Source organism: Saccopteryx leptura, chromosome 13 (assembly GCF_036850995.1).
Source record: "Saccopteryx leptura isolate mSacLep1 chromosome 13, mSacLep1_pri_phased_curated, whole genome shotgun sequence".
Classification (NCBI taxonomy): domain Eukaryota; kingdom Metazoa; phylum Chordata; class Mammalia; order Chiroptera; family Emballonuridae; genus Saccopteryx; species Saccopteryx leptura.
In genome coordinates this window covers 44,130,704-44,158,095 of record NC_089515.1, presented here as the reverse complement: position 1 = coordinate 44,158,095, position 27,392 = coordinate 44,130,704, and the positions used below count along the sequence as shown (strand labels likewise).

Sequence of the window (27,392 nt, the reverse complement as noted above, 5' to 3'; positions counted from 1 at the left end):
TTTCACTCTTTTTTTGAGGTCTCTTGATTGACATAATCCTTGATTGCAGTGTAGTAAAACTGAACAAACTGTGATTTGTACTTTCTGATCTTGTTTATGAAATCCTTTCTTATCCTGAATCATAAGATATTTTTCAAAATATTGTAGTTTTTCTTCAGGAAAATGTTTATCTAGTGAGAATTGATTTTATTGTGTGGTTTGAGATAGAAATACAGTTGCATTTTTTTTCATGTGAATACCCTATTGTTCTAACACATGTTATTGAAAAATCAATTTTTTTCTACTGTTCTACAAAGCTTCTGATATAAATCAAGTTTTTACGGATACATGGATCTTTTTGTGGGCTCTTCTGGTCTTCTGGTCTAGTGGTCACTTTTTTTATCCTCTGCCTTAGTTAACACTTTGTAATAATTTTTGTGTCTAATGCTCTCACTCACTTTTTTTACTAGGTCTGTCTTGGTCCTTTCACATTTCTATGTGACTATGATTTGTCTAGGTTGCTTCTCTTCATGATTATCTATCCTACTCTTTACATTAAGGTTTTCATAAAATTTGGAAAGTATCTGGTCATTACTTCTCCAGCTATTTAATTGCCATTTCTCTTCAGACTCCTCTGAGTTCTAACAGTTTCTCAGATTTTTCCATGGTTTTGGTGACCTTGAGAATTGTGAGCATCGGTCAGGTGTTTTATAGAATGTTCCTCTGTTAGGATTTGATTGATGTTTTTCTCATGAGTAGGTCAGGGTTATTGGTTTCTGACAGGAGGACCACAGGGATAAATGTAAATTTCTTTTTTTAACATGTCAGGGTTTCATGCTATCAACTGGACTTACCACTGATATTGTTAACCTTGACCACCTGGTGAAGATAGTGTTTGTTAGATTTCTTCATTGTATAGTTATTTTAAATTTTTTCTTATGCTCTCCTCCTTGGAAGCAAGCCACTAAGCATGGCCCACACCTCACTGAGAGAAAAATTCCCACATAACTTTGCAGTATAGAACATCTGTCTGTACTCTCCCCTTTATTTATTTATTTACTTATTTTTATGCCAGTGTGGACTCAATTACATATTTGTTTTATACTTTGGATTATACACCACTATTATATTATTCATTTTGCTGCTCAGCTTGTTCCTACTTTAGACATTGGGAGCTCTCTCATCTGGCCCGTGTCCCTGTGACATACTTCAGTTGTTGTTTGAGCGCTTCCTTACTCTCTGACACTGCAGGAGGCTCCCAAGCCTCATGTTCTTCATGCCCCACCCCTGGAATCAGCTGTTTGTCCAAGGATTCCTTGTCCTTTTTATTGGAACAATCTTTAAAGCTATTTCTCTTTCTCTGTTGAGATTTCCTATTTGTTAAATCACTGTCATAATATTTTTCTTTATTTTGGCATATTTTTAATTATTTGAACATGTTTATAATAGTTGTCTTATAGCCTTTCTCTGCTAAATCCAACATATGACCTCATTCAGTTTCAACTGACTGCTCTTTTTCTAAGCACAGTCATACTTCTTATGACTCCTAATTTGTTTGTGATTGTTCCTCTCTTATTCTCTTTGTGAGATCATGAAGTTTCCATTCTTCTCTTGTGGTTTTACTGGTATATGTAAATGACAGTCCTAGAGCTAGCATTTAAACCCCTGCCTGGGTCTAGAAACCTATGTCATAACTAATAATCATCTTTCTTTCCAAACACTTAATGAGAAATATATCTGGGACTTAACAGACACTTAGAAAAAAATAATATTAAAAAATAACAACCCTTGCCTGACTAGACAGTGATACAGTGGATAGAGCCTCTGCCTGGGGTGCTGAGGACAGGTTGAAACTCCAGGGTTGCTGGCTTGAGTGCAGGGTCGCTGGCTTGAGCGTGGGATCATAGACATGGCCCCATGGTTGCTGGCTTGAGCCCAAAGGTTGCCCAACAGGTTGCTGGGTTGAACAAGGGTTCACTGGCTCAGCTGCAGCCCCCTGGTCAAGGCACATGTGAGAAAGCAATCACTGAGCATCTAAGGTGCCTTAACTATGAGTTGATACTTCTCATCTCTCTCCCTTCCTCTGTCTGTCCCCCCCTCTCTGTCTCTCGCTAAAATAAAATAAATAAAAATTTTTAAAAAGTAACTCTTTAGAATATATAAGCCAGTGACTACTAATTGTATTTTTTAACCCTGAAGTTTGTTCCATCACTGTGTTCTCACAGAGACAGAGAGGAGCGCCTGGCTGCTCTCACAGCCGCTCAGCAGGAGGCCATGGAGGAGCTGCAAAAAAAAATCCAGCTCAAGGTGGGGATCGTGCATGTCTTACTGTGAAATTTTAGGGCTGTCAGTGGAGCATGAGACTAAAGTTTTATTTATTGAATTAATTGTATAGAAAACTGAATTAATTTGTATTCCAAATCTTTGGATAATAAGACATATGATTTGGTTACTATCATATTGGATAGTTCAACTATTCAAAAACTAAATTTATTTTAATAAGATAAAGCAATTGAGGAAAAAACCCACATTTTAACATTTCTCATTTTTACGGAGCAGTGATTATTATAAGTTGTTTCACTTGATTTTAGTGCTTGGGAATTGAACATTTGTAGTTTGGGAGATTATGATAAACTGATATTTTCTAGAAACTGTTCACCATTAGTAGTGCAGTTTCTAGCAGTATGAATACTTCACATTATGTCACAATTATTTACATGCTGGCTCCTCGCAGAGATAGTAAATTCCGTCTGATAGAGCACCACAGTCTATGGCCATACCACCCTGAACACGCCCGATCTCGTCTGATAGAGCACCACATTTTATTATTTGTATGGACCTAGAACTTTATCATTCATTTAAATTTAATGCAGTAAATATTTATTGAGCCTTGTGGTAGGCATGGGGATAGTGATGAATAAGACATGATTCTAAATTTCAGGACACTCACACTCCAGTATGAGATTCAAATGCTAAGCAGATAATTTCCATATGGGTAAATGTTTACAGAGTGCTGTAGAAATACAGAGGAGGGCACTTAGTCTTACATGAAGGGTGTCAGGGAAGTAATTTTAGGAATAATTCCTGAGCTGAATCTTAAAAGAAAGGTGAATTAAATGGATGGTTTGGTGGGATGCCATTTTAGCCATATGAAATAGTGTGAGCATGAAGTAAAAAAATGTGAAATAGCATGTTTTGGCTTGTGTTTTGTTCTTTGGGAGGTCACTGGAGGTGCAGGACAGCTGGAAGCATAGTTGTGGGTGGAGGTCTGTGTCCTGATGGGCCTTGTCTGCTGTGATAGGCTTGGTCTTCGCTGTGGGTCAACATTTCCCACAGCGTGCTTTAGGAAGTACTTCTCAAAAGTATGCTGTCTGTAATAAGGGTGTAAAGTGTTTCTTAATGGAGGCTAGGTTTATTGAGGGCTCACACACAGTGACAATGAGGGCTATGTAAAGTTATATTTTCAAAAACCTTTTTAGTTTTTACTCACTGTTTTCCAAATTTATTTGACCATGGAACCTGATCCACAAAGCACTTATTAACATCCTGTGGTGTAGCTCTATGGAGCACATTTTAGGAAATGTTCTGTACATGCAGGGCTTTATATAAAGTCTTGTCCTCATTGTTCAAGTTAACTTTGAATTAAGACATTCTCCTCTCATTTTAGAAGGTTTAACGGAAATATTATTTGTTTAGGTTACCAGAATAATTTGAGTAATTTTTTATATTCTCACACTGAATTTATCTACAGCACGATGAAAGCATTCGAAGACACATGGAGCAGATTGAACAAAGAAAAGAAAAGGCTGCTGAGTTGAGCAGTGGACGGCATGCAAATACTGATTATGCCCCCAAACTGACGCCTTATGAAAGGAAGAAGCAGTGCTCTCTGTGCAATGTCCTGGTGGGTTGGCATCGCTGGTATTGTGGAGATACATTCTAATTTATTACAAAAGTCTGTTAAACCATGAAAATATACTCCCCTGTTTTTTAAAACTCACTCTAAGGCATCTGCTGAGTACCATGAATTTCTTTCCTGATTTTTATGCAAAGTAAGTAGTAAAAAAATAGTATTTAGAAGTGCAAAGTGCCAAACCATGCAGCTGCTGCTACGGTGTTAGTGTAGGTGCGTGATGGTCACCCGAGTCTATGGTTTTTGGCATTGGTACCAAACAAAGAAAAGGAACGTTGTCAGTACTGAAACTTGAACCTTGATACTTAGAGGAAATAATATCACTGGGGAACAATTTTCTTTTCATTTTCTGTTGCATGAGGTTTTAGAACTGTTGCTATATATTTCTGCATCGCTGATTCCAAATCTGAAATCCGTTTTTTGGTGCATGCTCTAGTTTTTATGCAATTTTAATTTCTTTTTGTTACAGTTAATGGCATGCATTGGTTTTAAATTGGAGTTAAAGGGCAGCGACTCTTGGATTGAACATAACCACAAGGCAATTAATGTTTTACAAACATCACTTTTACATAATTGTAGTTGTTTTTAAATGTAAAAAATTATTATCTGATAAAAACACCCTCTTATTTTGTTTTAAGATTGAATCATGGCTTCTTCGAGTAGGTGTAAATGTAAGAATAGTCCTGACACCTTCTGTTATATATGTGGCTGTTACTCACTTCAACGTCAAAGGCGCAATATTTCATCATTTGTGACACGTGCATATATTGCCTATTTTCAAGTTCCCCTTGACGATCAAGACAAGAATTGGGCCCTTCATATCGTGTGTCATAATTGTGAGGAAATGCTTCGTGACTGGACAAAAGGAAAACGCAAAGGAATGCCTTTGGTATTCCCATGGTTTGGCGTGAACCTAAGGACCACAGCAGTGACTGTTATTTCTGTCTGATCCATACAAAGGGCATCGGCAAGAAAAAACGGCATATGATTGCATTACCCAATATTCCTTCAGCAATACGACCTATCCCACACTCTGAGACACTCCCGATTCCAGTTTTTAATGGTTTTATTTCTTCTAAGGACGAAGAAAGTGAACATGGTGATCAAGTGTATTTTGATAAGATGCATGAGAAAATGGTTGTAGAATCTGAAGGGTCTTCTTCTGATGCCAAGCAGTCATTAACTCCTCAGCAGTTTAGCCAACCCGAATTGAATGACTCAGTAAGAGATTTGGGCCTATCAAAGAAAGCAGCTGAATTATTAGTCTCCGGAGGCTTCAAGGAAAGAATGTACTTTACCGGTCAGCTAAAGTATCCCATTTCAGGAAGCGTGAACAAATTTTTGTGGACTTTTTTTCTGAAGACAAACACTTTGTTTACTGTCATGATATCAGGAGTCTTCTCAGCCAGCTAGGTGTTACCACTTACAGTCCAACAGAATGGTAGCTATTTCTTGACAGCTCTAAATGGAGTCTGAAATGTGTTCTCTTACACAACAGTAATGTTTATGCAGCAGTTCCAGTTGGTTATTCACCTCATCTGTGAGAAGATTATAATGACATAAAAATTGTCCTCAACTTTCTGAAGTATGAGGAGCATAACTGGATCATTTGTGTGGATCTTAAAATGATAAATTTTCTGCTAGGACAACAGAGAGGTTTCACGAAGTATCCTTGCTTTCTGTGTTTGTGGGACAGCCGAGCTTGGGAGAAACACTGAACATAGAAGGAGTGGCTGAAACACGAAGCTCTGGAAGTAGGGATGCAAAATATTGTGAATGAACCTATAGTTAATCAAGACAGGATCATTTTTCTCCCACTTCACATCAAACTTGGCTTAATGAAGCAGTTTGTTCAGGCTTTGAATATTAAAAGTGAACGCTTTCAGCATATTATTTCTGCTTCTCCTGCCTTGTCTTTCCAGAAGATGAAAGCAGGTGTATTAGATGGACCCCAAATTCGAACCCTCATAGTGACGGAGAATTTGCCAGGAAGATGAATAAGGAGGAGAAAGCAGCATGGCAGTCTTTTTTTCTTTTTTTTTTGTGTTTTTCTGAAGCTGGAAACGGGGAGAGACAGTCAGACAGACTCCCGCATGCGCCCCACCCAGCACGCCCACCACGGGCGTCGCTCTGCCCCTCCAGGGCGTCGCTCTGCCGCGACCAGAGCTACTCTAGTGCCTGGGGCAGAGGCCAAGGAGCCATCCCAGCGCCCGGGCCATCTTTGCTCCAATGGAGCCTCAGCTATGGGAGGGGAAGAGAGAGACAGAGAGGAAGGAGGGGGTGGGGGTGGAGAAGCAGATGGGCGCTTCTCCTGTGTGCCCTGGCCGGGAATCGAACCCGGGTCCCCCACACGCCAGGCCGACGCTCTACCGCTGAGCCAACCGGCCAGGGCCACATGGCAGTCTTTTGTGGCAGTTATAAAGAACTTCCTTAGCAACAAAAAACCAGAAAACTATGAACTTCTGGTTCAAAGGATGCTGTTGGCTTTCCGTGACATTGGATGTAACATGACCGTTAAGATTCACTTCGTGAACAGTCACCTTGATAAGTTTCCTGAAAATCTTAGAGCTGTTAGTGATGAGCAGACTACTGCTGGAACATCAAACAAGATTGTCCTCAACAAGGACACAAACGCAAGAGCTACAAATGCAAATTTTTGCCTGAATAGAATTTAAATAAGTTTTGCACAACTTTTATTATTAAAATGTGTTTTAATATGTTCTATTTCAAAATTGTAGACAAATTCTGATGCAATTATATATTTTAGTGTATTAGTGTATTTACTACATTATATAAATTATTATATTTTCACTAGGATGATGCCCAAGAAGACATTCTGCTTCATTATATTAAACTAAATGTTGAAAATTTTAAGTAAGATTAAAACCCAAAATCTTGAATTGCAAAAAAACTAGCTTGCAGAGAAAAACTAATGTCAGATTTGAGGCCAGCACACTCGAATTAGGTAAGAATAAGTGTTGTGGATGCAACAAAAATTTTGATCCCCAGTGTAACCTATTAAAGGTTGGCTATAAGGGATGCCTTTTCGACCATGTCTATTCTAGAGGTTTCTCAGAATTGCATTCTAAAGAAACCATTTTTAAGTGTAACATGTAAGTACTAGACTAGTAATCTCAACTTGTGTATAGTATACTGGGGTGAATTTGTAACATTTAAAATGAAATATAATTCTGCGTTGATTGCACTGCTCTGATTGTATGCTTTATAGATCTCTTCAGAGGTGTACCTGTTTAGCCACATTAAAGGAAGGAAGCACCAGCAAGCTGTGAGAGAGAGCAGCAGCATCCAAGGGCGAGAACTCTCAGATGAGGAAGTGGTGAGCTTCGCTTAATTCATTAACAAATCTTTATAGAAACGATCCCATATTCTCGTGTAGTTCTGTGATTCTTTAAATTATGTTAACATTTAATGACTACTACCTGACCAGGCGGTGGCGCAGTGGATAGAGCGTCAGACTGGGATGCGGAGGACCCAAGTTTGAGACCCCGAGGTCGCCAGCTTGAGTGTGGGCTCATCTGATTTGATCAGAGCTCACCAGCTTGGACCCAAGGTTGCTGTCTTGAGCAAGGGGTTACTTGATCTGCTGTAGCTCCATGGTCAAGGCACATATGAGAAAGCAATCGATGAACAACTAATGTGTTGCAACATTTAATGACTACTATAATAGTAAACAAATGTGTTATTTTAGTGTACATATTAACAAGAATCATAAAAATAAGATTTTAACAGTTTTTCATATAATTTCAGTATAAAATAGGTTATGCTATTGATATATTTTATTAATAGAAAAGAATTGTTAGAGATACTCTACATTTCTTGGCAAACAGTTGATAATATGTTTTATATATATAAAATAATATGCTATTTTATATGATAGTATATTATGATAATATACTAATTAAATATCATAGTAATTATGATAATATACTAATTAAGTATATGATTTAGGAATTTTTGGAATTATGCAAATTTAGATTTGTGTAAGTATTTTTATAAATAATTTTCATCCAAATGTTATTGAGACATGGGTGACATTAGTAATACATGAATTTCTTGGGCTTTTTTTATAATAGGAAATTCTAAAGCTATACAAAGATGATAAATGCGTGTTTGTCAGGCATGTCTTAAGCGCAAGAAAGGTTACTGTGTTTCTTTGAGGGCTGTACTGGGTGTAGAGCATGTGTATGTTTAACCCTTTATTTTTTTAAGCATAGCATATATTAGTAGAATACACATCTCAATTGTATAACTTAATGAATTTATTTTTATTTTTATTTTTTGTATTATTTTTTTTTTTTTCTGAAATTGGAAACGGGGAGAGACAGACTCCCGCATGCGCCCGACCGGGATCCACCCGGCACGCCCACCAGGGGCGAGGCTCTGCCCCTCCGGGGCGTCGCTCTGCCGCGACCAGAGCCACTCTAGCGCCTGGGGCAGAGGCCAAGGAGCCATCCCCAGCGCCTGGGCCATCTTTGCTCTAATGGAGCCTTGGCTGCGGGAGGGGAAGAGAGAGACAGAGAGGAAGGGGTGGGGGAGTGGAGAAGCAAATGGGCGCTTCTCCTGTGTGCCCTGGCCGGGAATCGAACCCGGGTCCCCCACACGCCAGGCCGACACTCTACCGCTGAGCCAACCGGCCAGGGCCAACTTAATGAATTTATACAAATGTCCCACTCATATCAAATTATAGTTTCTTGTACCCTCAAAAGCTCCCTCATTTCCTGTCCTAGTCACGCCCCCAAAAGGTAACTAGTCTCTCAGTACTAGTGCCAGCAATTAATCTTGCCTGACCTTGACATGATAAATGATATCATATAATATGTATGTTTGTCTGGCTTCTTCCACTTATTCTTAATTTAGTGAGGTGATCCCTAATGTTTATGTAAAGATGTATACAGTTTATCATTTTTCTTAGCTTTCTGTCAATGCCCTCCAGATGCACATGTATAGTTGAATAAAATTGGGTTTATTGATTTGTTAAAAAAGGGAAAAAATGCCATGAAGTGTATGTAGCTTCTCAGTAAAGTATTAGAAAGCACTGACAGGATGTGGGTTTGTGCCAGGAGATTTTGGGCAAAGGAGTGGTTCAGGGACATGTGGCTGTGAACCTGGATTAAACGCTGTCAGGGTGCAGGGGTAATTCGCCGTTGGTTCTTAATGAGTATCACACATAGACAGGAGGCATGAAGCTACTGTTTCTCTTGAGTTTCTGGATATGACCAATTGTGGAAGGGAAATTCCATAGTTATTTGGGCTCACTTCTGTCTGGTTTCTTTCTGTTGAGGATTTTTGCCTCTCAATTTCCAACCCCTTTGAGAGCTCTGAACCAATTCTGTCTGCTCAGCTCAGTAAGACTGCTGCTTTTAGGCTGCACTGTTACCCATGTCAAAAACTGGCGTAAGCCCTAAGGAAAAACCCAGGTTGGATATGGAATTCAGCTCCTCTGCTTCCCTTCTTTGGGGGTCATGGTCTCTCAAGTTCTGGCAGGGCTGGCTGTTTTTAATGCCCTCAAATAGATATTTTGTACATTTTGTGCAACTTTTGGAGTTGAAAGATTAATCTAGTATAAGTGACTTCACTGTGGCTAGAATTGAAAGTCTCCTAATATTTAATTCGTGTATATCCATCATTTGATATCCCATTTGACACACAGTGAGGTATTTGATAAAAACTTGAATTAAACTGAAAGATTATACAGAATTGCTTTAGGTACTGTTAATAAAAGTGAAATAGGCCCTGGCCGGTTGGCTCAGCGGTAGAGCGTCGGCCTGGCGTGCGGGGGACCCGGGTTCGATTCCCGGCCAGGGCACATAGGAGAAGCGCCCATTTGCTTCTCCACCCCCCACCCCCTCCTTCCTTTCTGTCTTTCTCTTCCCCTCCCGCAGCCGAGGCTCCATTGGAGCAAAGATGGCCCGGGCGCTGGGGATGGCTCCTTGGCCTCTGCCCCAGGCGCTGGAGTGGCTCTGGTCGCGGCAAAGTGACGCCCCGGAGGGGCAGAGCATCGCCCCCTGGTGGGCAGAGCGTAGCCCCTGGTGGGCGTGCCGGGTGGATCCCGGTCGGGCGCATGCGGGAGTCTGTCTGACTGTCTCTCCCCGTTTCCAGCTTCAGAAAAAAGAAAAAAAAAAAGAAAAGAAGAAAAAAAAAAAAGTGAAATAAAAAGTAGATATAATCATTTATTTAGTTTACCTCAAATAATTTTTTGCCTTTTACATTGAATTTGCCTTTGCCTCAAATTATATGGATATTTTAAGAGAAGGTAGGATGAATTTCTTTTTTCACTAGAATCATTCATGTAATTATCTCCATTTCTACTTAAGCTTGCTATATATAACTAGAGTCAGATGTATGTGTGCTCCACTTGGAAAAAATCCTCAATTCCTTCATTAATTAGAATTTAGTTATCCCCATTATAAAGGAAATTATAAAAGTCATTTGTAATTGAGTTCTTTTTTATTTTAACTTTTATTTTTTATTAACAGTTTATATTCAATATTATTTTGTATGAATTTTAGATGTACAGCATAGTGATTATACAATCATTTACTTTACGAACTGTTTCCCCGATATTTCCAGTACTCACTTGGCACTGGCCATAGTTACTACAATATTATTGACTTATTCACCTTTTTGGAGCATCAGTTTCCTTAGAGGTCAAGTGGATCTGGTAAGAGAAGTTATGCTATTGTGCAGTGGGTCAGGAAGTATTTTCAGACCTCAATAAGCTCCTTAAATAGTTTGAAAACATAGACTCCCAACACCAAAAGGTTTTTAGTAGTAGAGAGGAGTGTTCATGGTGCAAGCAAAGCTATGATGAAAAGAACAAACCAAGCAAATCACAAGGCTATATTTCTGAAAAGAGCAATACCTCCTCAAAAAGAGCCTCAAGCAGGTCCTTAAGGAGGTGTTCGAGAAGAAGACATTGTCAGCATAGGAGATAACATCTCCATGTGTGTTACTGCCCTTGAAGACCTTTCAGTAGGATGAGGTATGGAGGTGGAGACAATGATATTAATGATCCCGATCCTCTGTTTATATCTTAATCTTTAACAAAAAAGTTTAAAAAGTAAAAAATAAATAGAAAATAATCTTATCAAATAAGGATATAGAGAAAGAAATAGCTTGACCAGGCGGTGGCACAATGGATAGAGCGTCGGACTGGGTTGCAGAGGACCCAGGTTCAAAACCCCGAGGTTGCCGGCTTGAGCACGGGCTCATCTGGCTTGAGCGTGGAATCATAGACATGACCCTATGGCCGCTGGCTTGAGCCCAAAAGTTGCTGGCTTGAAGCCCAAGATCGCTGGTTTGAGCCCAGGGTCACTGGTTTGGACAAGGGGTCACACGCTCTGCTGTAGCCCCCTGGTCAAGGCACATATGAGAAAGCAATCAATGAACAACTCAGGAGCTGCAATGAAGAATTGATGATTCTCATCTCTCTCTCTTCCTATCTGTATGTTCCTATCTGTCCCTCTCTCTGTCTCTCCCTGTCACATAAAAAGAAAGAAATTATATTCTTAACAGTTGTACTGTATGTTTGTGTTTTAAGCTAAGTGTTATTACAAAAGAGTTGAAAAGTTAAATTTTAAAATTTATATAAAAAGTATGAATGTTACAGAAAGCTAAGGTTATTATTGAAGAAAAAGAATTTAAAAGACATTTAGTTTAGCCTGACCAGGCGGTGGCGCAGTGGATAGAGCGTTGGACTGGGATGCAGAGGACCCAGGTTCGAAACCCTGAGGTCGGCAGCTTGAGCGTAGGCTCATCTGGTTTGAGCAAGGCTCACCAGCTGGAGCCCGAGGTCACTGGCCTGAGCAAGTGGTCACTGGCTCTGCTGTAACCCCCTGATCAAGGCACATATGAGAAATCAATCAATGAACAACTATGGTGCCTCAATGAAGAATTGATGCTTCTTATCTCTCTCCCTTCATTTCTGCCCCTATCTGTCCCTCTCTCTGTCTCTGTCACACAAAAAAAACCCAAATTTAATGTAGCCCAAGTGTACAGTATTTATGACGTCTACAGTTGTGTCCATTAATGCCCTGGCTGGCCAGTTCACATTCCCTCACCACTTACTTCCTGACTCACCCAGAGCAACTTCCAGCTGTACAAGCTCCATGCATGGTAAGTGCCTTATGCAGATGTACAATTTTTATCTTTCATGCCGTATTTTTACTGTACCTTTTCTGTGTCTAGATGTGTTTAGATACACAAATACTTGCCATTGTGTTACAGTTGCCTACATACAGTGTTCAGTACAGTAACATGTTGAACAGACTAGCAGTGGGCTATTCCATGCAGCCAGGTATGTAGTAGGTCACAACATCCCAAAGTGTAGTTGTGTATAAGTGAGCACAGTGGTAAAATTGGCTAACAATGCATTTCTCAGAATGTGTGCCTGTCCTTAAGCATGTAGTTATTTTTAGTTATAGCCCCTTCCTCCTGAACACAAGTATTCAATACAGCACATGAGTAATATGATATAGAAAGGCAATTTTATATTTCTCACATGGATGTTTCATTTTTAATCAGTGAAGATATCTATGGTAAACATACTTGTTCTACTTAAAGTTATTACTTGTCATCTGTGATGTCTTTATATTATATACATCTGGTCTGTGACCCTTCTTCTTTGACATACAAGATTTTATTTATACCACTTCTGACCTAATAAAATTGTACCTTTGACCTCATGCATTTGACATATCAGATAACTTACTCTTGATCTTTGACATATTTTGTTTTAAGCCTGTTAAACATAATAGGTAGCTGCCCAGCAAGAAAGGTTTAGTGTTTTGTGTTTTTATTTTAATTTGACCAGGAAATCTTTTATGTTTCTTGAGCCTTCATAAAAAGAGCTGTTAGATGTTTGATTCTTTTTTCTCTTTTATCATCTTAGAATCCAAATGATAAAAGTATGTGGTTTTTAAAGCTCAAAACAAATGGGTGCTAGTTTAAATATATTCTAATATTTAATTTTTTTGTGTGCATTGCTAGAGAAATAAGTATGTTTTAAATAAAACTGATTTCTTTGTAGTTTGGTCTTTAATTTATCTGAAGAAGCTGATAATAATGTTTGTGGAACTTGTGTGAAGTATAATCCTATATAGAAAATAAAGTCAAGAAGTGTATATTTAAAAAAAAATTTTTGAATCTATGTATTCCTGTTTGTGAGACTTGTTAGCTTTAAAAGCATGTAAATTGTACAAGCTCTGTTTGTTAGTCTGTGTATATAAATGTAGAGAAAATAATAGTGTTTTCATTTCATTTATAGAAAGTTTGAAAAAGTTTCATGAAGGATCTTAACTAATTTATTGAATGTTTACAACGAAGTGTGGTTTTACAAATCCTAAGTTAGTATACAACTTGGAAAAATTATGCTAATTAGGTGATTGAAGAAAAAAATGAAATTTTAAATCAGCTAAAACATAAATACATCACTGTATTTGGTGAAATAAATTGATCTTTTTGGCCAGAGGGTGTCTAGCACTGAGGTGGAAGAAGTAGCAGATGTCTCCCAGAGTTGATGGCAGTCTGGGAAATTATAGATAATCGAGCTGTTTATTTCCTTAGCTTGCTTACCTTTATTAGTAGAAGCAGAAGCATTTACTCTCTTGTTATAGTCATGTTAAGAAAACATCTTGTTTGCTTTTCAACAGAAAATCAAGCCAGATGAACAAACTAGGGCTCATTTACAATAAGTCATTTTCCCCCCACTACCTCAGTAAGTTACGTTTTAAGTAAGTTTGAGAAATAATCTAAAAACGTCCTACTCTTTCTTATTGAACAAAGCTTCTATTGCCTTCATTCTCTCTTTAGTAGGATCAGGAAATGTTTATAGTTGTGTGGGAGAAACAGAGAAAATGCATATGTATTCAGCATATAGTTCACACACATATATAGCTGATTGCTATATTTCTTTTTATTTATTTGTTTGTTTGTTTGTTTGTTTATTTAATTTAGTGAAAGGAGGGGAGGCAGAGACAGATTCCTGCATGTGCCCCAACCGGGATCCACCCGGCAAACCCACTAGGGAACGATGCTCTGCCCATCTGGGGTCCTTGCTCCGTTGCAGCCAGAGCAATTTTTTAGCACCTGAGGCAGAGGCCATGGAGCCATCCTCAGCACCCAAAGCCAACTCACTCTAGTTCAGGGATCGGGAACCTATGGCTCACGAGCCAGATGTTTTGATGGCTGCATCTGGCTCGCAGACAAATCTTTAATAAAAAAAATAATAACGTTAAAAATATAAAACAGCCCTGGCCGGTTGGCTCAGCAGTAGAGCGTCGGCCTGGCGTGCGGGGGACCCGGGTTCGATTCCCGGCAGGGCACATAGGAGAAGCGCCCATTTGCTTCTCCACCCCCCCTCCTTCCTCTCTGTCTCTCTCTTCCCCTCCCGCAGCCAAGGCTCCATTGGAGCGGGGATGGCCCGGGCGCTGGGGATGGCTCCTTGGCCTCTCTGCCCCAGGCGCTAGAGTGGCTCTGGTCGCGGCAGAGAGACACCCCGGAGGGGCAGAGCATTGCCCCCTGGTGGGCGTGCCGGGTGGATGGATCCCGGTCGGGCGCATGCGGGAGTCTGTCTGACTGTCTCTCCCCGTTTCTAGCTTCAGAAAAATACAAACAAACAAACAAACAAACAAACAAACAAAAAATATATATATAAAACATTCTTATGTATTACAATCCATTCATTTCCTACCGCTCATTTCATGGCTGCAGGTGGCTGGAGCCAATCACAGCTGTCCTCTGGGACAACACCAAATTTTTATTGGATAATGCGTACAGCTGTCCTCTGGGACAACACCAAATTTTTATTGGATAATGCGTAACATACACGGGTGGTTGTATGGCTCTCATGGAATTACATTTTAAAATATGTGGCGTTCATGGCTCTCTCAGCCAAAAAGGTTCCCGACCCCTGCTCTAGTTGAACTGTGGCTGCAGGAGAGGAAGAGAAGAGAGAGAGGGAGGGAGGGAGAGAGAGAGAGGGAGGGAGGGAGGGAGGGAGGGAGAGAGAGAGGCAAAAGAGGGAGAGAATGGAGAAGCAGATTGGCGCTTCTCCTGTGTGCCCTGACTGGGAATCGAACCCCTGAGCCACCCGGCCAGGGCCTATTTTAACTTTTGGAATTCTTATGGTGGTAAATTCACTCACAGTATAACTAGGGTATGTGGAGACTACGCAGCTATCTATTCATGGCTGATTTTAGTGTCTTACATTGGTTTGAGAAAAAAATCTTAACTAGTAATGTTTGTTCCGAACCTTAGTTTGATCCAGTAATTTTAAAAAGTTTCAGTAGTTCATATACAGCCTCTTTTGAATAATAGTTCTCAGTCCCCAGCCACTTGCTCATCTTCTTAATACAGTGTCTGTATGTGGGGAGAAGAGTATGGCTGACACGAGTCATGTCAGTAGGAAAAGTTGGATCTTTCTACAAATGTCTTCTGTCTTTTCTGATTTTCAATGTGTGTCCCATGTTTACCTGTTCACTGCAGTGTTACCTGTGCTACTAGTTTTGAAGAGTGGCTGGTGAACTTAATTGCCTCTTTCTACTTGGACACTGTTTCTACCATCAGCCAGGCCACCCCCTAGTCCTCTCTGCCTACATGTCTCTGAGGCTTTGATATAAACTTTTATTCTGGCCCCTTGAAGGCCACCTGTCTTTTATTAGCCACAGTGTTCACACCACATAAGAACAAGGGCATCTGGGAAACCACAGAGCCTCTTCCTGACCACATAGCATGACCATACGAATGGAGTGCACCCTACATTGGTGCCAGGGACAGCTGGTTATTCTTTTGAGAATAACCCTCGGCATTATTCTCACTTAACCTAACTCACCTGTCTTCCTTGGGAAATACAGTGTTTGTCTTATTTTCCTTTTTCCATCCCAATTTCTTGGCTGAAAAGAGACAAAATTTACCTTCACCTCTTCTTCCTCTTTACTCTGACCAAGTAACAGCCTTAAGGTTGGAAAAGTGAACTTCCTTTATACACGGGAGTAAATGCTGTAATTTGAATCGTTCAGACTTGATTATTGATATGCTAAAGCACAAAATAAATTCATTAAATCTCAGAATATTAGCTTGGTTTATACACCTGTTGTCTTGCTGCATATATCTGTTTTGCATATCTAAAGTTGATTATTAGAGAGAGCATTTTTTTGTATTATCAGAACATATTCTAATCACTTACCTATCTGGGCTGAGTTGATCAAAAGCCATATAAGGCAAAAGCCATGAAAGGTAAAATAGATTATCACATTAATAATTTTTAAATATTACGCCAGCTATACCTGGTTTTCATGCTTCTTCTGATGTTATATGGCCATCACACTTTCGCTGATTATAAGCACAGTCTCTTCTTAAGTTTTTTGTTGTTATTGATTTTAGAGAGAGGAGAGAGAAAGAGAGAAGGAGGGAGGAGCAGGAAGCATCAACTTGTAATAGTTACTTGTTGTATGTGCTTTGACTGGGCAAGCCCAGGGTTTTGAACTGACAGCCTCAGCATTCCAGGTCAACGCTTTATCCACTTTGCCACCATACGTCAGGCACATAGTCTCTGTTCTGTATTAGTTTTCTTTTACTAAGCATACAGTTTTGCCTGACCAGGCAGTGGCGCAGTGGATAGAGTGTTGGACTGGGATATGGAGGACCTAGGTTCAAGACCCTGAGGTCACCAGCTTAAGCGCGGGCGCATCTGGTTTGAGCAAGGCTCACCAGCTTAAGCCCAAGGTCACTTGGTCTGTTGTAGCCCCCCAGTCAAGGCACATATGAGAAAGCAATCAATGAACAACTAAGGAGCCACAATGAAGAATTGATGTTTGTCATCTCTCTCCCTTCCTGTCGGTCTGTTCCTCTCTGTCCCTCTCTCTGACCCTCTGTTTCTGCCACAAAATATAAAAATAAAAAATAAACCATACAGTTTTGGAGATACTGTTTATTAATCATTGGTTCAGGATGGGAAACCTAAAGAACTATTATTACAGGTTTTGCAGAGTCTGTCATTGGGTTGATAAATTACAACTATATGAAATTCTCTTTCATGAATCTTTTAAACAATTGCTTTATTGTAACATGCAATTTTAAATAGGTGACAGTACCCGCATTTTAGAAGCTTAAACTGTTGAGGTTTTTTTTTTTTTTTTTGTATTTTTCTGAAGCTGGAAACGGGGAGAGACAGTCAGACAGACTCCCGCATGCGCCCGACCGGGATCCCCCCGGCACGCCCACCAGGGGCGACACTCTGCCCACCAGGGGGTGATGCTCTGCCCCTCCGGGGCGTCGCTCTGCCGTGACCAGAGCCACTCTAGCGCCTGGGGCAGAGGCCAAGGAGCCATCCCCAGCGCCCGGGCCATCTTTGCTCCAATGGAGCCTTGGCTGCGGGAGGGGAAGAGAGAGACAGAGAGGAAGGAGGGGGTGGGGGTGGAGAAGCAAATGGGCGCTTCTCCTATGTGCCCTGGCCGGGAATCGAACCCAGGTCCCCCGCACGCCAGGCCGACGCTCTACCGCTGAGCCAACCAGCCAGGGCCAAACTGTTGAGGTTTTGATAAAACTTTATTCTGTGACTCTTAGTTCTTATAATACAGTTAGACTAAACAAATATGAAAAGCCATTCAACCATATTTTTTTGGATGAATCATTGGAGTGCTTATACATGCTACTTTTTGTTTGCATTATGGTTGCTGCCCAACTTAACAGTTTACTTATTCTATTATTATTCTATTTAGGGCCGCATTGGTAAGATTTATTCTGGTATATACATGTATCCTTACATTCAAGTTGGCTTCCTGGCATTGTAGAATTGACCCAAGATAGGACATATTAAGGCATGAATACTTTATTTACCCTTGCTGGGTTTTCAGCTCTGTTAGACGATAAGATTTGGGGTACAAAGTGATTTTAAGTTCATACAGGTAGCTAGTTTATTAACTTGGCATTTTAAGCTGAATGAAATTAAGACATTTTTTACTCTTATTTTCTGATTAGTACTTTCAATTAATTTACAAGTTTTTATAAATGACTTTTTATCAAGGAAGTTCCCTTTGATCCCTAGTTTTGTAAGATCTTAAAAATAATAAACTGGGGCCCTGGCCGGTTAGCTCAGTGGTAGAGTGTCGGCCTGGCATGTGGGAGTCCCAGGTTCGATTCCCGGCCAGGGCACACAAGAGAAGCGCCCATCTGCAACTAAATTTCTTTAGTTGTACATTGATTGCTTGCCATATGTGCCACCCCTCCCCCTCTCCTTCCTCTCTGTCTCTCTCTTCCCCTCCCGCAGCCGAGGCTCCATTGGAGCAAAGTTGGCCCAGGTGCTGAGGATGGCTCTGTGGCCTCTGCCTCAGGCACTAGAATGGCTCTGATTGCGGCAGAGCATCGCCCCCTGGTGGGCGTGCTGGGTGGATCCCGGTTGGGCGCTTGCGGGAGTCTGTCTGACTGCCTCCCCGTTTCCAACTTCAGAAAAATACAAAAATAATAATAATAATAATAATAATAATAAACTGGTATTGATTTCTTTCTGGGTCTTATGGAAAGGTTGAGTTATCCTTAAATTTCTAAATGTGATATATTACATCAATGGCTTTCTAATATTAAAATTATTTGATAATGATTTAAAAATAGCTGCATTTGTTTTGCAAATATGTAGGATTTTTCTTTATTTTCTTTCACAAGGTTATTTTAGCTTCATAATATAAACTGGCTACGTTTTCCTTTTTTCTCCCTTGAACAAGTAGCATAAGTAGAAAAAGTCTTATTGAAGGATTTGTTTAATGTGTTTATAAAATTGTAATTCCAGGTATGTGTTTTTGAACAAATTATCTTTCTGTTTTTTCTTTTATTTGTGGCAAAATGCATATAACTTGAAATTTATTATTCTAACCATTTTATTTATTTATTTATTTATTTATTTATTTATTTATTTATTTATTTATTGTGTGTGACAGAGACAGAGAGACAGAGAGAGGGACAGATAGGGACAGACAGACAGGAAGCAAGCATCAATTTTTCGCTGTGGCACCTTAGTTGTTTATTGATAGCTTTCTCATATGTGCCTTGACCAGAGGGCTACAGCAGAGCAAATGACCCTTTGCTCAAGCCAACGACCTTGGGTTAAGCTGGGGAGCCTTGCTCAAACCAAATGAGCCAGTGCTCAAGGTGGTGACCTCGGGGTTTCGAACCTGGGTGCTCCGCGTCCCAGTCTGACACTCTATCCATTGCGCCACCTCCTGGTCAGGCTCTTTTTATTTTTTAAAATATTTTATTGATTTTACAGAGTGGGGGAGCGAGAAGTATCAACTCCTAGTTGCTTTACTTTAGTTGTACATTGATTGCTTGCCATATGTGCCTTAACGGGGAAAGTCCAGGATTGGAACTGGTAACCTTAGTGTTCCAGGTTGGTTTATCCACTGTGCCACCACAGGCCAGGCATTTTAACCATTTTAAAGTTTACATGTCAGTGGCGTTAAATACACTCACCTTGTTATGCTGCCATCGTCTACATACACCCACAGAAATCATTTCCTTGCAAAATCTCTATACTCCTGAAAGAGTAATTGCCATCTTCTCTCCCCCCAGGCCCTGGCCATCACCATTCCACTTTTTATCTTGCAATCTGACTACCCCAAACACCTCACATAAGTGGAATCATACAGTATTTGTTGTTTTGTTAATGGCTTATTTCACTTGACGTACTGTCCTCAGGTTCAGCCAAGTTGGAGCATATGTCAGGTTTTGTTAAAGGACTGAATAAACCTGACCAGGTGGTGGTGCAGTGGATGGAGCATCGGACTGGGATGTAGAGCACTCGGGTTTGAAACCTCGGGGTCGCTGGCTTGAGCGCAGCTCATCTGGCTTGAGCGCTGGCTCACTAGCTTGAGCGCTGGCTCACTAGCTTGAGTGTGGGATCATAGACATGACCCCATGGTCACTGGAGTGAGCCCAAAGGTCGCTGGCTTGAAGCCCAAGGTCACTGGCTTGAATAAGACGCCTATGAGAAAGCAATCAAGGAACAACTAAGGTGCTGCAATGAAGAACTGATGCTTCTTCTCCTCTCTCTTCCTTCCTGTTTGTCTGTCTGTCCCTATCTGTCTCCCTCTCTGCCTCTGTCACACACACACACACATACACACACGTGGGCTGAATAATATTTCATTGCCTGCATACACCTTATTTTGTTTACCTATTTATTTGTTGAACACTGGGGTTGCTTCTACTTCTTGGCTTTAGCAGATAATGCTGCTGTGGACATGAATGCTCACATATCTGTTCATGTGCATACTCAGAAGTGGATTTCTAGATCATATGGTCATTCTACTTTTAATGTTTTGAGGAACAGTACACTGTTTCCACAGCAGCTGTACCATTTTACTTTCTTACCAGCTGTGCACAAGGGTCTAGATTTCTTCACATCTTTGCCAGTGGAGTTATTTTATGTCTTTTTGGTAACAGCCATCCTAGTGGGTTTGTCAGATTTTATTTTTCATTATTTTTATTTATTTATTTATTTATTTATTGTATTTTTCTGAAGTTGGAAACGGGGAGGCAGTCAGACAGATTCCCACATGCTCCTGACTGGGATCCACCGGGCATGCCCACCAGGGGGTGATGCTCTGCCCATCTGGGGCGTTGCTCTGTTGCAACCAGAGCCACTCCAGAGGCCATGGAGCCATCCTCAGCACTTGGGCCAACTTTGCTCCAATGGAGCCTTGGCTGCAGGAGGGGAAGAGAGAGACAGAGAGGAAGGAGAGGGGGAGGGGTGGAAAAGCAGATGGGCGCTTCTCCTGTGTGCCCTGGCCGGGAATCAAACCCAAGACTCCTGCATGCCAAGCCAAGCTCTACCACTGAGCCAACCAGCCAGGGCCGGGTTTGTCAGATTTTAAATTAGTAATTAATTTCTTTGAGTGTATTTTGATTTTCTGACACACTACATCTGTTTTGGTAAAATTTTCTAGGAAATTATATGTTTTCTTAACTTTTCAAAGGTCTTATCAAGATATTTTTCATAGTATTTTTTGTGATTTTTTTATTGAAAAGTGTTAATTTGGCCCCAGATGGCCAGAGCATCGGCCCCAGAAGGGGGTTGCCAGGTGGATCCCTGTCAAGGCGCGTGTGGGAGTCTTTCTCCCTATCTCTCCTCCTCTCACTTTGGAAAAGAAGAAGAAAAGTGTTAATTTTTATTATTTTTGATAAAGTTATCTACAGTTACATGATAAATACCATATAGTGTACATGAGTTAATGACTGATTAGAGAGTTTGTTAGCTGCAGAAAATTGAACTAAAAATAGTACGAGAAGCAAGTTGCTAAAATCATGCATAATTTAAAAATATATTTTCAGCCTGACCAGGTGGTGGCACAGTGGATAGAGCATTGGACTGGGATGCGGAGGACCCAGGTTTGAGACCCCGAGGTTGCCAGCTTGAGCACAGGCTCATCTGGTTTGAGCAAAGCTCACCAGCTTGGACCCAAGGTAGCTGGCTTGAGCAAGAGGTTAGTCTGTTGTAGCCCCGCCCCCCATCAAGGCATATATGAGAAATCAATCAATGAACAACTAAGGTGTCTCAACAAAAAACTGATGATTGATGCTTTTCATTTCTCTCCATTCCTGTCTGTCTATCCCTATCCCTCTTTCTGACTCTCTGTCTCTGTAAAATAAATAAATAAACACACACACACACACACACACACACAGTGTCCGTAAAGTCATGGTGCACTTTTGACTGGTCACAGGAAAGCAACAGAAGACTGATAGAAAAGTGAAATCTGCACCAAATAAAAGGAAAACTCTCCCAGTTTCATACCTATTCAGTGCAGTTTGATGTGGGCTCACACACAGATTTTTTAGGGCTCCTTAGTTAGCTATCCCGTATAGCCTCTAGTCTATAGACTCGTTACTGACTGATGGCCTACCAGAACGGGGTTTCTCCACCAAACTGCTGGTTTCTTTCAACTGTTTATCCCACCGAGTAATGTTATTCCTATGGGGTGGCGCTTCATTATAAACGCGCTGATATTCATGTTGCACTTTGGCCATGGATTCGAATTTAGCGAGCCACAGAACACACTGAACTTTCCTCTGTACCATCCACATCTCGACTGGCATGGCCGTGGGCTGCCCCGCTGTATACACGGTGTTACGTCATCATCTGCGCGTGCGCACATGCTGCCACATCATCCTACAGAAACTGGAAGGGTTTTCCTTTTATTTGGTACAGATTTCACATTTCTATCGTCTTTTGTTGCTTTCCTGTGACCGGTCAAAAGTGCACCATGACTTTACGGACACACTGTATATATATTTTCAGCGTAATTTTCTAAAAACAATATGACATTATCTGGACAGGAAGACATATACACAGCAGATTCAGGAAAATATGTTTTAAATCTGTAGAAAAATAATTGACACTATAAAATAGCAATACTTTTTTTGGTAGTCTTAAACATCTGGGCTCACTAATCACTGTATATAATATTGAGGTGGTAGTCCATTAAAAAATATATGACACACTTTCTTTTCATTTTGTTTCTCACATCACATTATATAATGTTCATATAATGGCAGGCTACTTCACCCTATTTTTTCCCCAGTATCATCATCTGTTGTACATTAAAATACACATTTAGGCCCTGGCCGGTTGGCTCAGTGGTAGAGCGTTGGCCTGGCGTACAGAAGTCCCGGGTTTGATTCCCGGCCAGGGCACACAGGAGAAGCGCCCGTCTGCTTCTCCACCCCTCCCCCTCTCCTTCCTCTCTGTCTCTCTCTTCCCCTCCCGCAGCCGAGGCTCCATTGGAGCAAAAGATGGCCCAGGCGCTGGGGATGGCTCCTTAGCTTCTGCCCCAGACGCTAGAGTGGCTCTGGTCGCAACAGAGTGATGCCCAGGAGGGGCAGAGCATTGCCCCCTGGTGGGCAGAGCCTCGCCCCTGGTGGGTATGCCGGGTGGATCCCGGTCGGGCGCATGCTTGAGTCTGTCTGACTGTCTCTCCCCGTTTCCAGCTTCAGAAAAATACAAAAAAAAAAATACACATTTAAGGAATGGCCATTGCATAATATGCAGTGCTGAAAGTGAAGGAGTGCAAAATTGTCATATTCAAAAACAATCTTATGTCCAAATCCTTCAGAGATGCTGTTTCTTTTTAATGTTTTAAAAAAATTATTTATTTAAGGTGAGAGGAAGGGAGACAGTGAGGCAGACTCTTGCATGTACCCCAATTAGGATCCACCTGGCAACCTCCGGTCTGGGCCTGATACTTGAGTACTGAGCTATGTTTAGCGCCTGAGGGCCATGTGCTTCAGTGGAGCTATCCTCTGCCTCTGGGGCCATTCTCAAACCAATTGAGCTGCAGGCTGTAGGAGAAGAGGGAGAGAAGGGGTAGAGGGAGGGGGTGTGGGGGAGAAGCAGATGATTTCTTCTCCTGTGTACCCTGACTGGGAATCAAACCTGGGATGTCCATATGCCAGGTCAACACTATCCACTGAGCCACCAGCCAGGGCCTTTAAAATTTTTTTAACACTCTTTTATTTGTGCTTTTACTTTTTTATTTTTTTAAACTTTATTTTTATTTTTATTTTTTTGGTATTTTTCTGTAGTTGGAAACGGGGAGGCAGACAGACTCCCGCATGTGCCCGACTGGGATCCACCCGGCATGCCCACCAGGGGGCGATGCTCTGCCCATCTAGGGCTTTGCTCTGTTGCAACCAGGGCCATTCTAGCACCTGAGGCAGAGGCCATGGAGCCATCCTCAGCGCCCAGACCAACTTTGCTCCAATGGAGCCTTAGCTGTGGGAGGGGAAGAGAGAGACAGAGACGAAGGAGAGGGGGAGGGGTGAAGAAGCAGATGGGCACTTCTTCTGTGTGCCCTGGCCGGGAATCGAACCCGGGACTACTGCACGCCAGGCCGACGCTCTATCACTGAGCCAACCGGCCAGGGCCTATTTGCTGTCTTTTTGCTTCCATCTCGAGTAGGGTAAATTTGTTCCTCTTTATTCTTTTTCAGATTGCTTTGGCATTCCTCTACTTTTCAATTTGTACATGACCTTTGCAATTAATTTAGTAAGCTAAGAAAAGGATTTTCTTTTAAGTTTTGATTGGGGTTGTATTGAAATTAGAGATTATATTAGCAAGAGTAGATTTTTATTTATTTATTTAGTTTTGTATTTTTCTGAAGCTGGAAACGGGGAGAGACAGTCAGACAGACTCCCGCATGCGTCCAACTGGGATCCACCCAGCACGCCCACCAGGGGCAACGCTCTGCCCACCAGGGGGCGATGCTCTGCCCCTCCGGGGCGTCACTCTGCCGCGACCAGAGCCACTCTAGCGCCTGGGGCAGAGGCCAAGGAGCCATCCCCAGCGCCCGGGCCATCTTTGCTCCAATGGAGCCTTGGCTACGGGAGGGGAAGAGAGAGACAGAGAGGAAGGGGGTGGAGAAGCAAATGGGCGCTTCTCCTATGTGCCCTAGCCGGGAATCGAACCCGGGTCCCCCGCATGCCAGGCCGATGCTCTACCGCTGAGCCAACCGGCCAGGGCAAGAGTAGATTTTTAAAATATTCTTTACATCCAGCAACATGTTGGTTTACTCATATGTTGGATTTGTGTCTATGTATCATTTAGTAAAGTGTATAGTTTTCTTTAATTCTTAAAACATTTCTTATAGACTCATTGTGTTTTTAAATAATGAGTTTTAAAAGTATTTTGAGCCCTGACTGGTTGGCTTAGTGGTAGAGCGTCGACCTGGCGTGCAGAGGTCCCGGGTTCGATTCCCAACCAGGGCACACAGGGGAAGCGCCCATCTGCTTCTCCACCCCTCCCCTCTCCTTCCTCTCTGTCTCTCTCTTCCCCTCCCGCAGCCAAGTCTCCATTGGAGCAAGGATGGCCCGGGTGCTGGGGATGGCTCCTTGGCCTCTGCCCCAGGCACTAGAGTGGCTCTGGTCGCGACAGAGCGACCCCCCGGAGGGGCAGAGCATCGCCCCCTGGTGGGCAGGGCATCGTCGCCTGGTGGGCCTGCCGGGTGGATCCTGGTCAGGCGCATGCGGGAGTCTGTCTGTCTTTCCCCGTTTCTAGCTTCAGAAAAATACAAAAAAAAAAAAAAAAAAGTATTTTGAGTTTCAGTTTTTATTTTTTTTAAACAAAGAGGTATTTCTTTCTTTCTTTTTTTTACAGAGACAGAGAGTGAGTCAGAGAGAGGGATAGACAGGAATGGAGAGAGATGAGAAGCATCAATCATTAGTTTTTCATTGCACGTTGCAACACCTTAGTTGTTCATTGATTGCTTTCTCATATGTGCCTTGACCATGGGCCTTCAGCAGACCGAGTAACCCCTTGCTGGAGCCAGCGACCTTGGGTTCAAGCTGGTGGGATTTTTGCTCAAACCAGATGAGCCCTCGCTCAAGCTGGCGACCTCGGGGTCTCGAACCTGGGTCCTCTGCATCCCAGTCCGACGCTCTATCCAGTGCGCCACCACCTGGTCAGGCGAAACAAAGAGGTATTTCTAAGGTGATCGATTAGAAGGGTGGCAGAGCCTTTTGTTTTGTTTTATATGTACAAGTGAATGTGTTTAAAAGTGTGTAGTATCCTCCTCCAAAGGCATGTCTATCGTTCCCTGTCTTTGGACATGTAAGAATTGAAGGCAAAGAAATGTGGACTTGAGAGGTCTGGGGCCAGCTTGCTCTGTGCAGGCTCAAGATCAACCATCCCACATAGAATGCTTGGGTAGAACACCTCTCAGCCTTCCCGGTAGGATTTCAGAGACTGCTAAGGGCAGAGGAAGGGGTGGTTTCTGAGAGAGGTCGGATGCTGTTAGGTCTCCCTGAGAGGGGTCTTTAACCTTCTCCCACCTCTTCCCCAGAAAGAAAAAAAAAAAAGTGTGTAGTGACTCATGAATTTGACTGACATCTTGCATAGGGGCCAGGGTAATCTTCTGTGCATTTTTCAGTTTTAAAATATGTGCTGCCAAAATGAGCATTATTCTTTGTTTTTAATTTAAACTTTTATTATATTATGATAAGAGAGTATGGCTAGATAGATCTACTGTGGGGAGTTTATTGGTTTTCTTTATAGCTTTAATACGTTATAATTAGGTCAAATTTGTTCATTGTTATGCAAATGTTTTTATTTTTTAACTCTTGTGCTCATTAATATCCTTTTCTCAAAAATGGAAAGACTGGCCTGCCCTGTGGTGGTGCAGTGGATAAAGCGTCGACCTGGAAATGCTGAGGTTGCCGGTTCAAAACCCTGGGCTTGCCTGGTCAAGGCACATATGGGAGTTGATGCTTCCAGCTCCTCCCCCCCTTCTCTCTCTCTGTCTCTCCTCTCTCTCTGTCTCGCCCTTTCCTCTCTAAAATGAATAAATAAATAAATAAAAAAGAAATTAGAACTATCTTAAAAAAAAAAATGGAAAGACTGCTAATATACTATTATTGTTGCATGTCTCTATTTTTTGATATTTGTATCACATAGTTTTATCATCACAATCATAACTATTTACATATTTTATCCTACTGATGAATTTTATCTTCTAAGAATATGAAACATCTCACTTTTCTCTTTAACTGTTTTCTCTTTGAATACTACTTTTGTATAGTACTAATATCGCAAACCTCATTTTGGTAAGTAATGCCTGATATGTCCTCCCCTTTCTTCCCGCTTGTCTCTAGTGTCCCCTTCATAGTTTTATTTTTGCATCTAGGTTTACCTCAGTATACCTAAAAGTGTACTTTTATATTATTGTCTGTTCCATAAAAAGGTTACCATGCTCTATGTAATCCTTTTGGACTTTACTTTTTCCACTCAGTATTATAGTGCTCAGATTCATACAAATTGGAAATTTGTTGCTGTTTTTAAAGAGTTTTAAGGTATACCTGTCACATTAACTGCACATGTTTTTATTTTTAAGTCTACAGTGTAATAAGTTTTGGCACATTCATACATCCATGAAACCATCAAGATAGTGAACATATTCATCACCACGTTTGCTGTATCTTGCTGACTTTCTGCCTACTTTTGTTCTATCAATTTTTTGAGAGCAGGATATTGAACTTTTGATTTAAATTTTAAATTTTTAAACTTTCTCTTAGCAATTTAAAAAGGTTTTGCTTCATGTTGTTTAATGTGTTATTAGGTATATAATTACTAGTGATTCTTATGTGTTCTTGCTTAATTATTATGAAATAATCTTTTTTATTCCCTGTGAAATTCTTTGCTACTTTGTCTGGTATTAAGATAGCTACTCCAACCTGACAGGTGGTGGCACAGTGGATAGAGCATTGGCCTAGGATGCAGAAGACCTAGGTTTGAAATCCTGAGGTTGTCAGCTTGAGCGCGGGGTTGCCGGCTTGAGTGTCGAATTGTAGACCTGACCTCATCATCTCTGGCTTGAAGCCCAAGGTTGCTGGCTTGAGCAAGGGGTCACTGGCTCAGCTGGAGCCCCCCAGCCAAGGCACGTATGAGAAGCAATCAATGAACAACTAAGGTGCCGCAACTATGAATTAATGCTTCTCA

The 27,392-nt window shown here is 41.4% G+C and overlaps 1 protein-coding gene and 2 non-coding genes across 6 annotated transcripts in view; 2 read left to right on the top strand and 1 right to left on the bottom strand.

Annotated features, from left to right (window-relative positions):
• Positions 1-27,392, top strand: part of SCAPER (S-phase cyclin A associated protein in the ER) — a 312,151-nt gene that overhangs the window by 93,278 nt on the left and 191,481 nt on the right. For all 4 annotated transcript variants that reach the window (XM_066354622.1, XM_066354624.1, XM_066354623.1 and 1 more), the window contains 3 exons: positions 2,205-2,286; positions 3,731-3,883; positions 7,122-7,229. In XM_066354622.1, coding sequence (XP_066210719.1) covers positions 2,205-2,286; positions 3,731-3,883; positions 7,122-7,229 — 343 coding nt within the window. The remainder of the gene's footprint in view (positions 1-2,204; positions 2,287-3,730; positions 3,884-7,121; positions 7,230-27,392) is intronic.
• On the top strand, positions 25,466-25,595 carry LOC136385183 (small nucleolar RNA SNORA38). The gene has a single exon (XR_010747784.1). It is a non-coding gene; the product is annotated as a small nucleolar RNA SNORA38 (small nucleolar RNA).
• On the bottom strand, positions 25,753-25,857 carry LOC136385129 (U6 spliceosomal RNA). Its single transcript, XR_010747738.1, has one exon. It is a non-coding gene; the product is annotated as a U6 spliceosomal RNA (small nuclear RNA).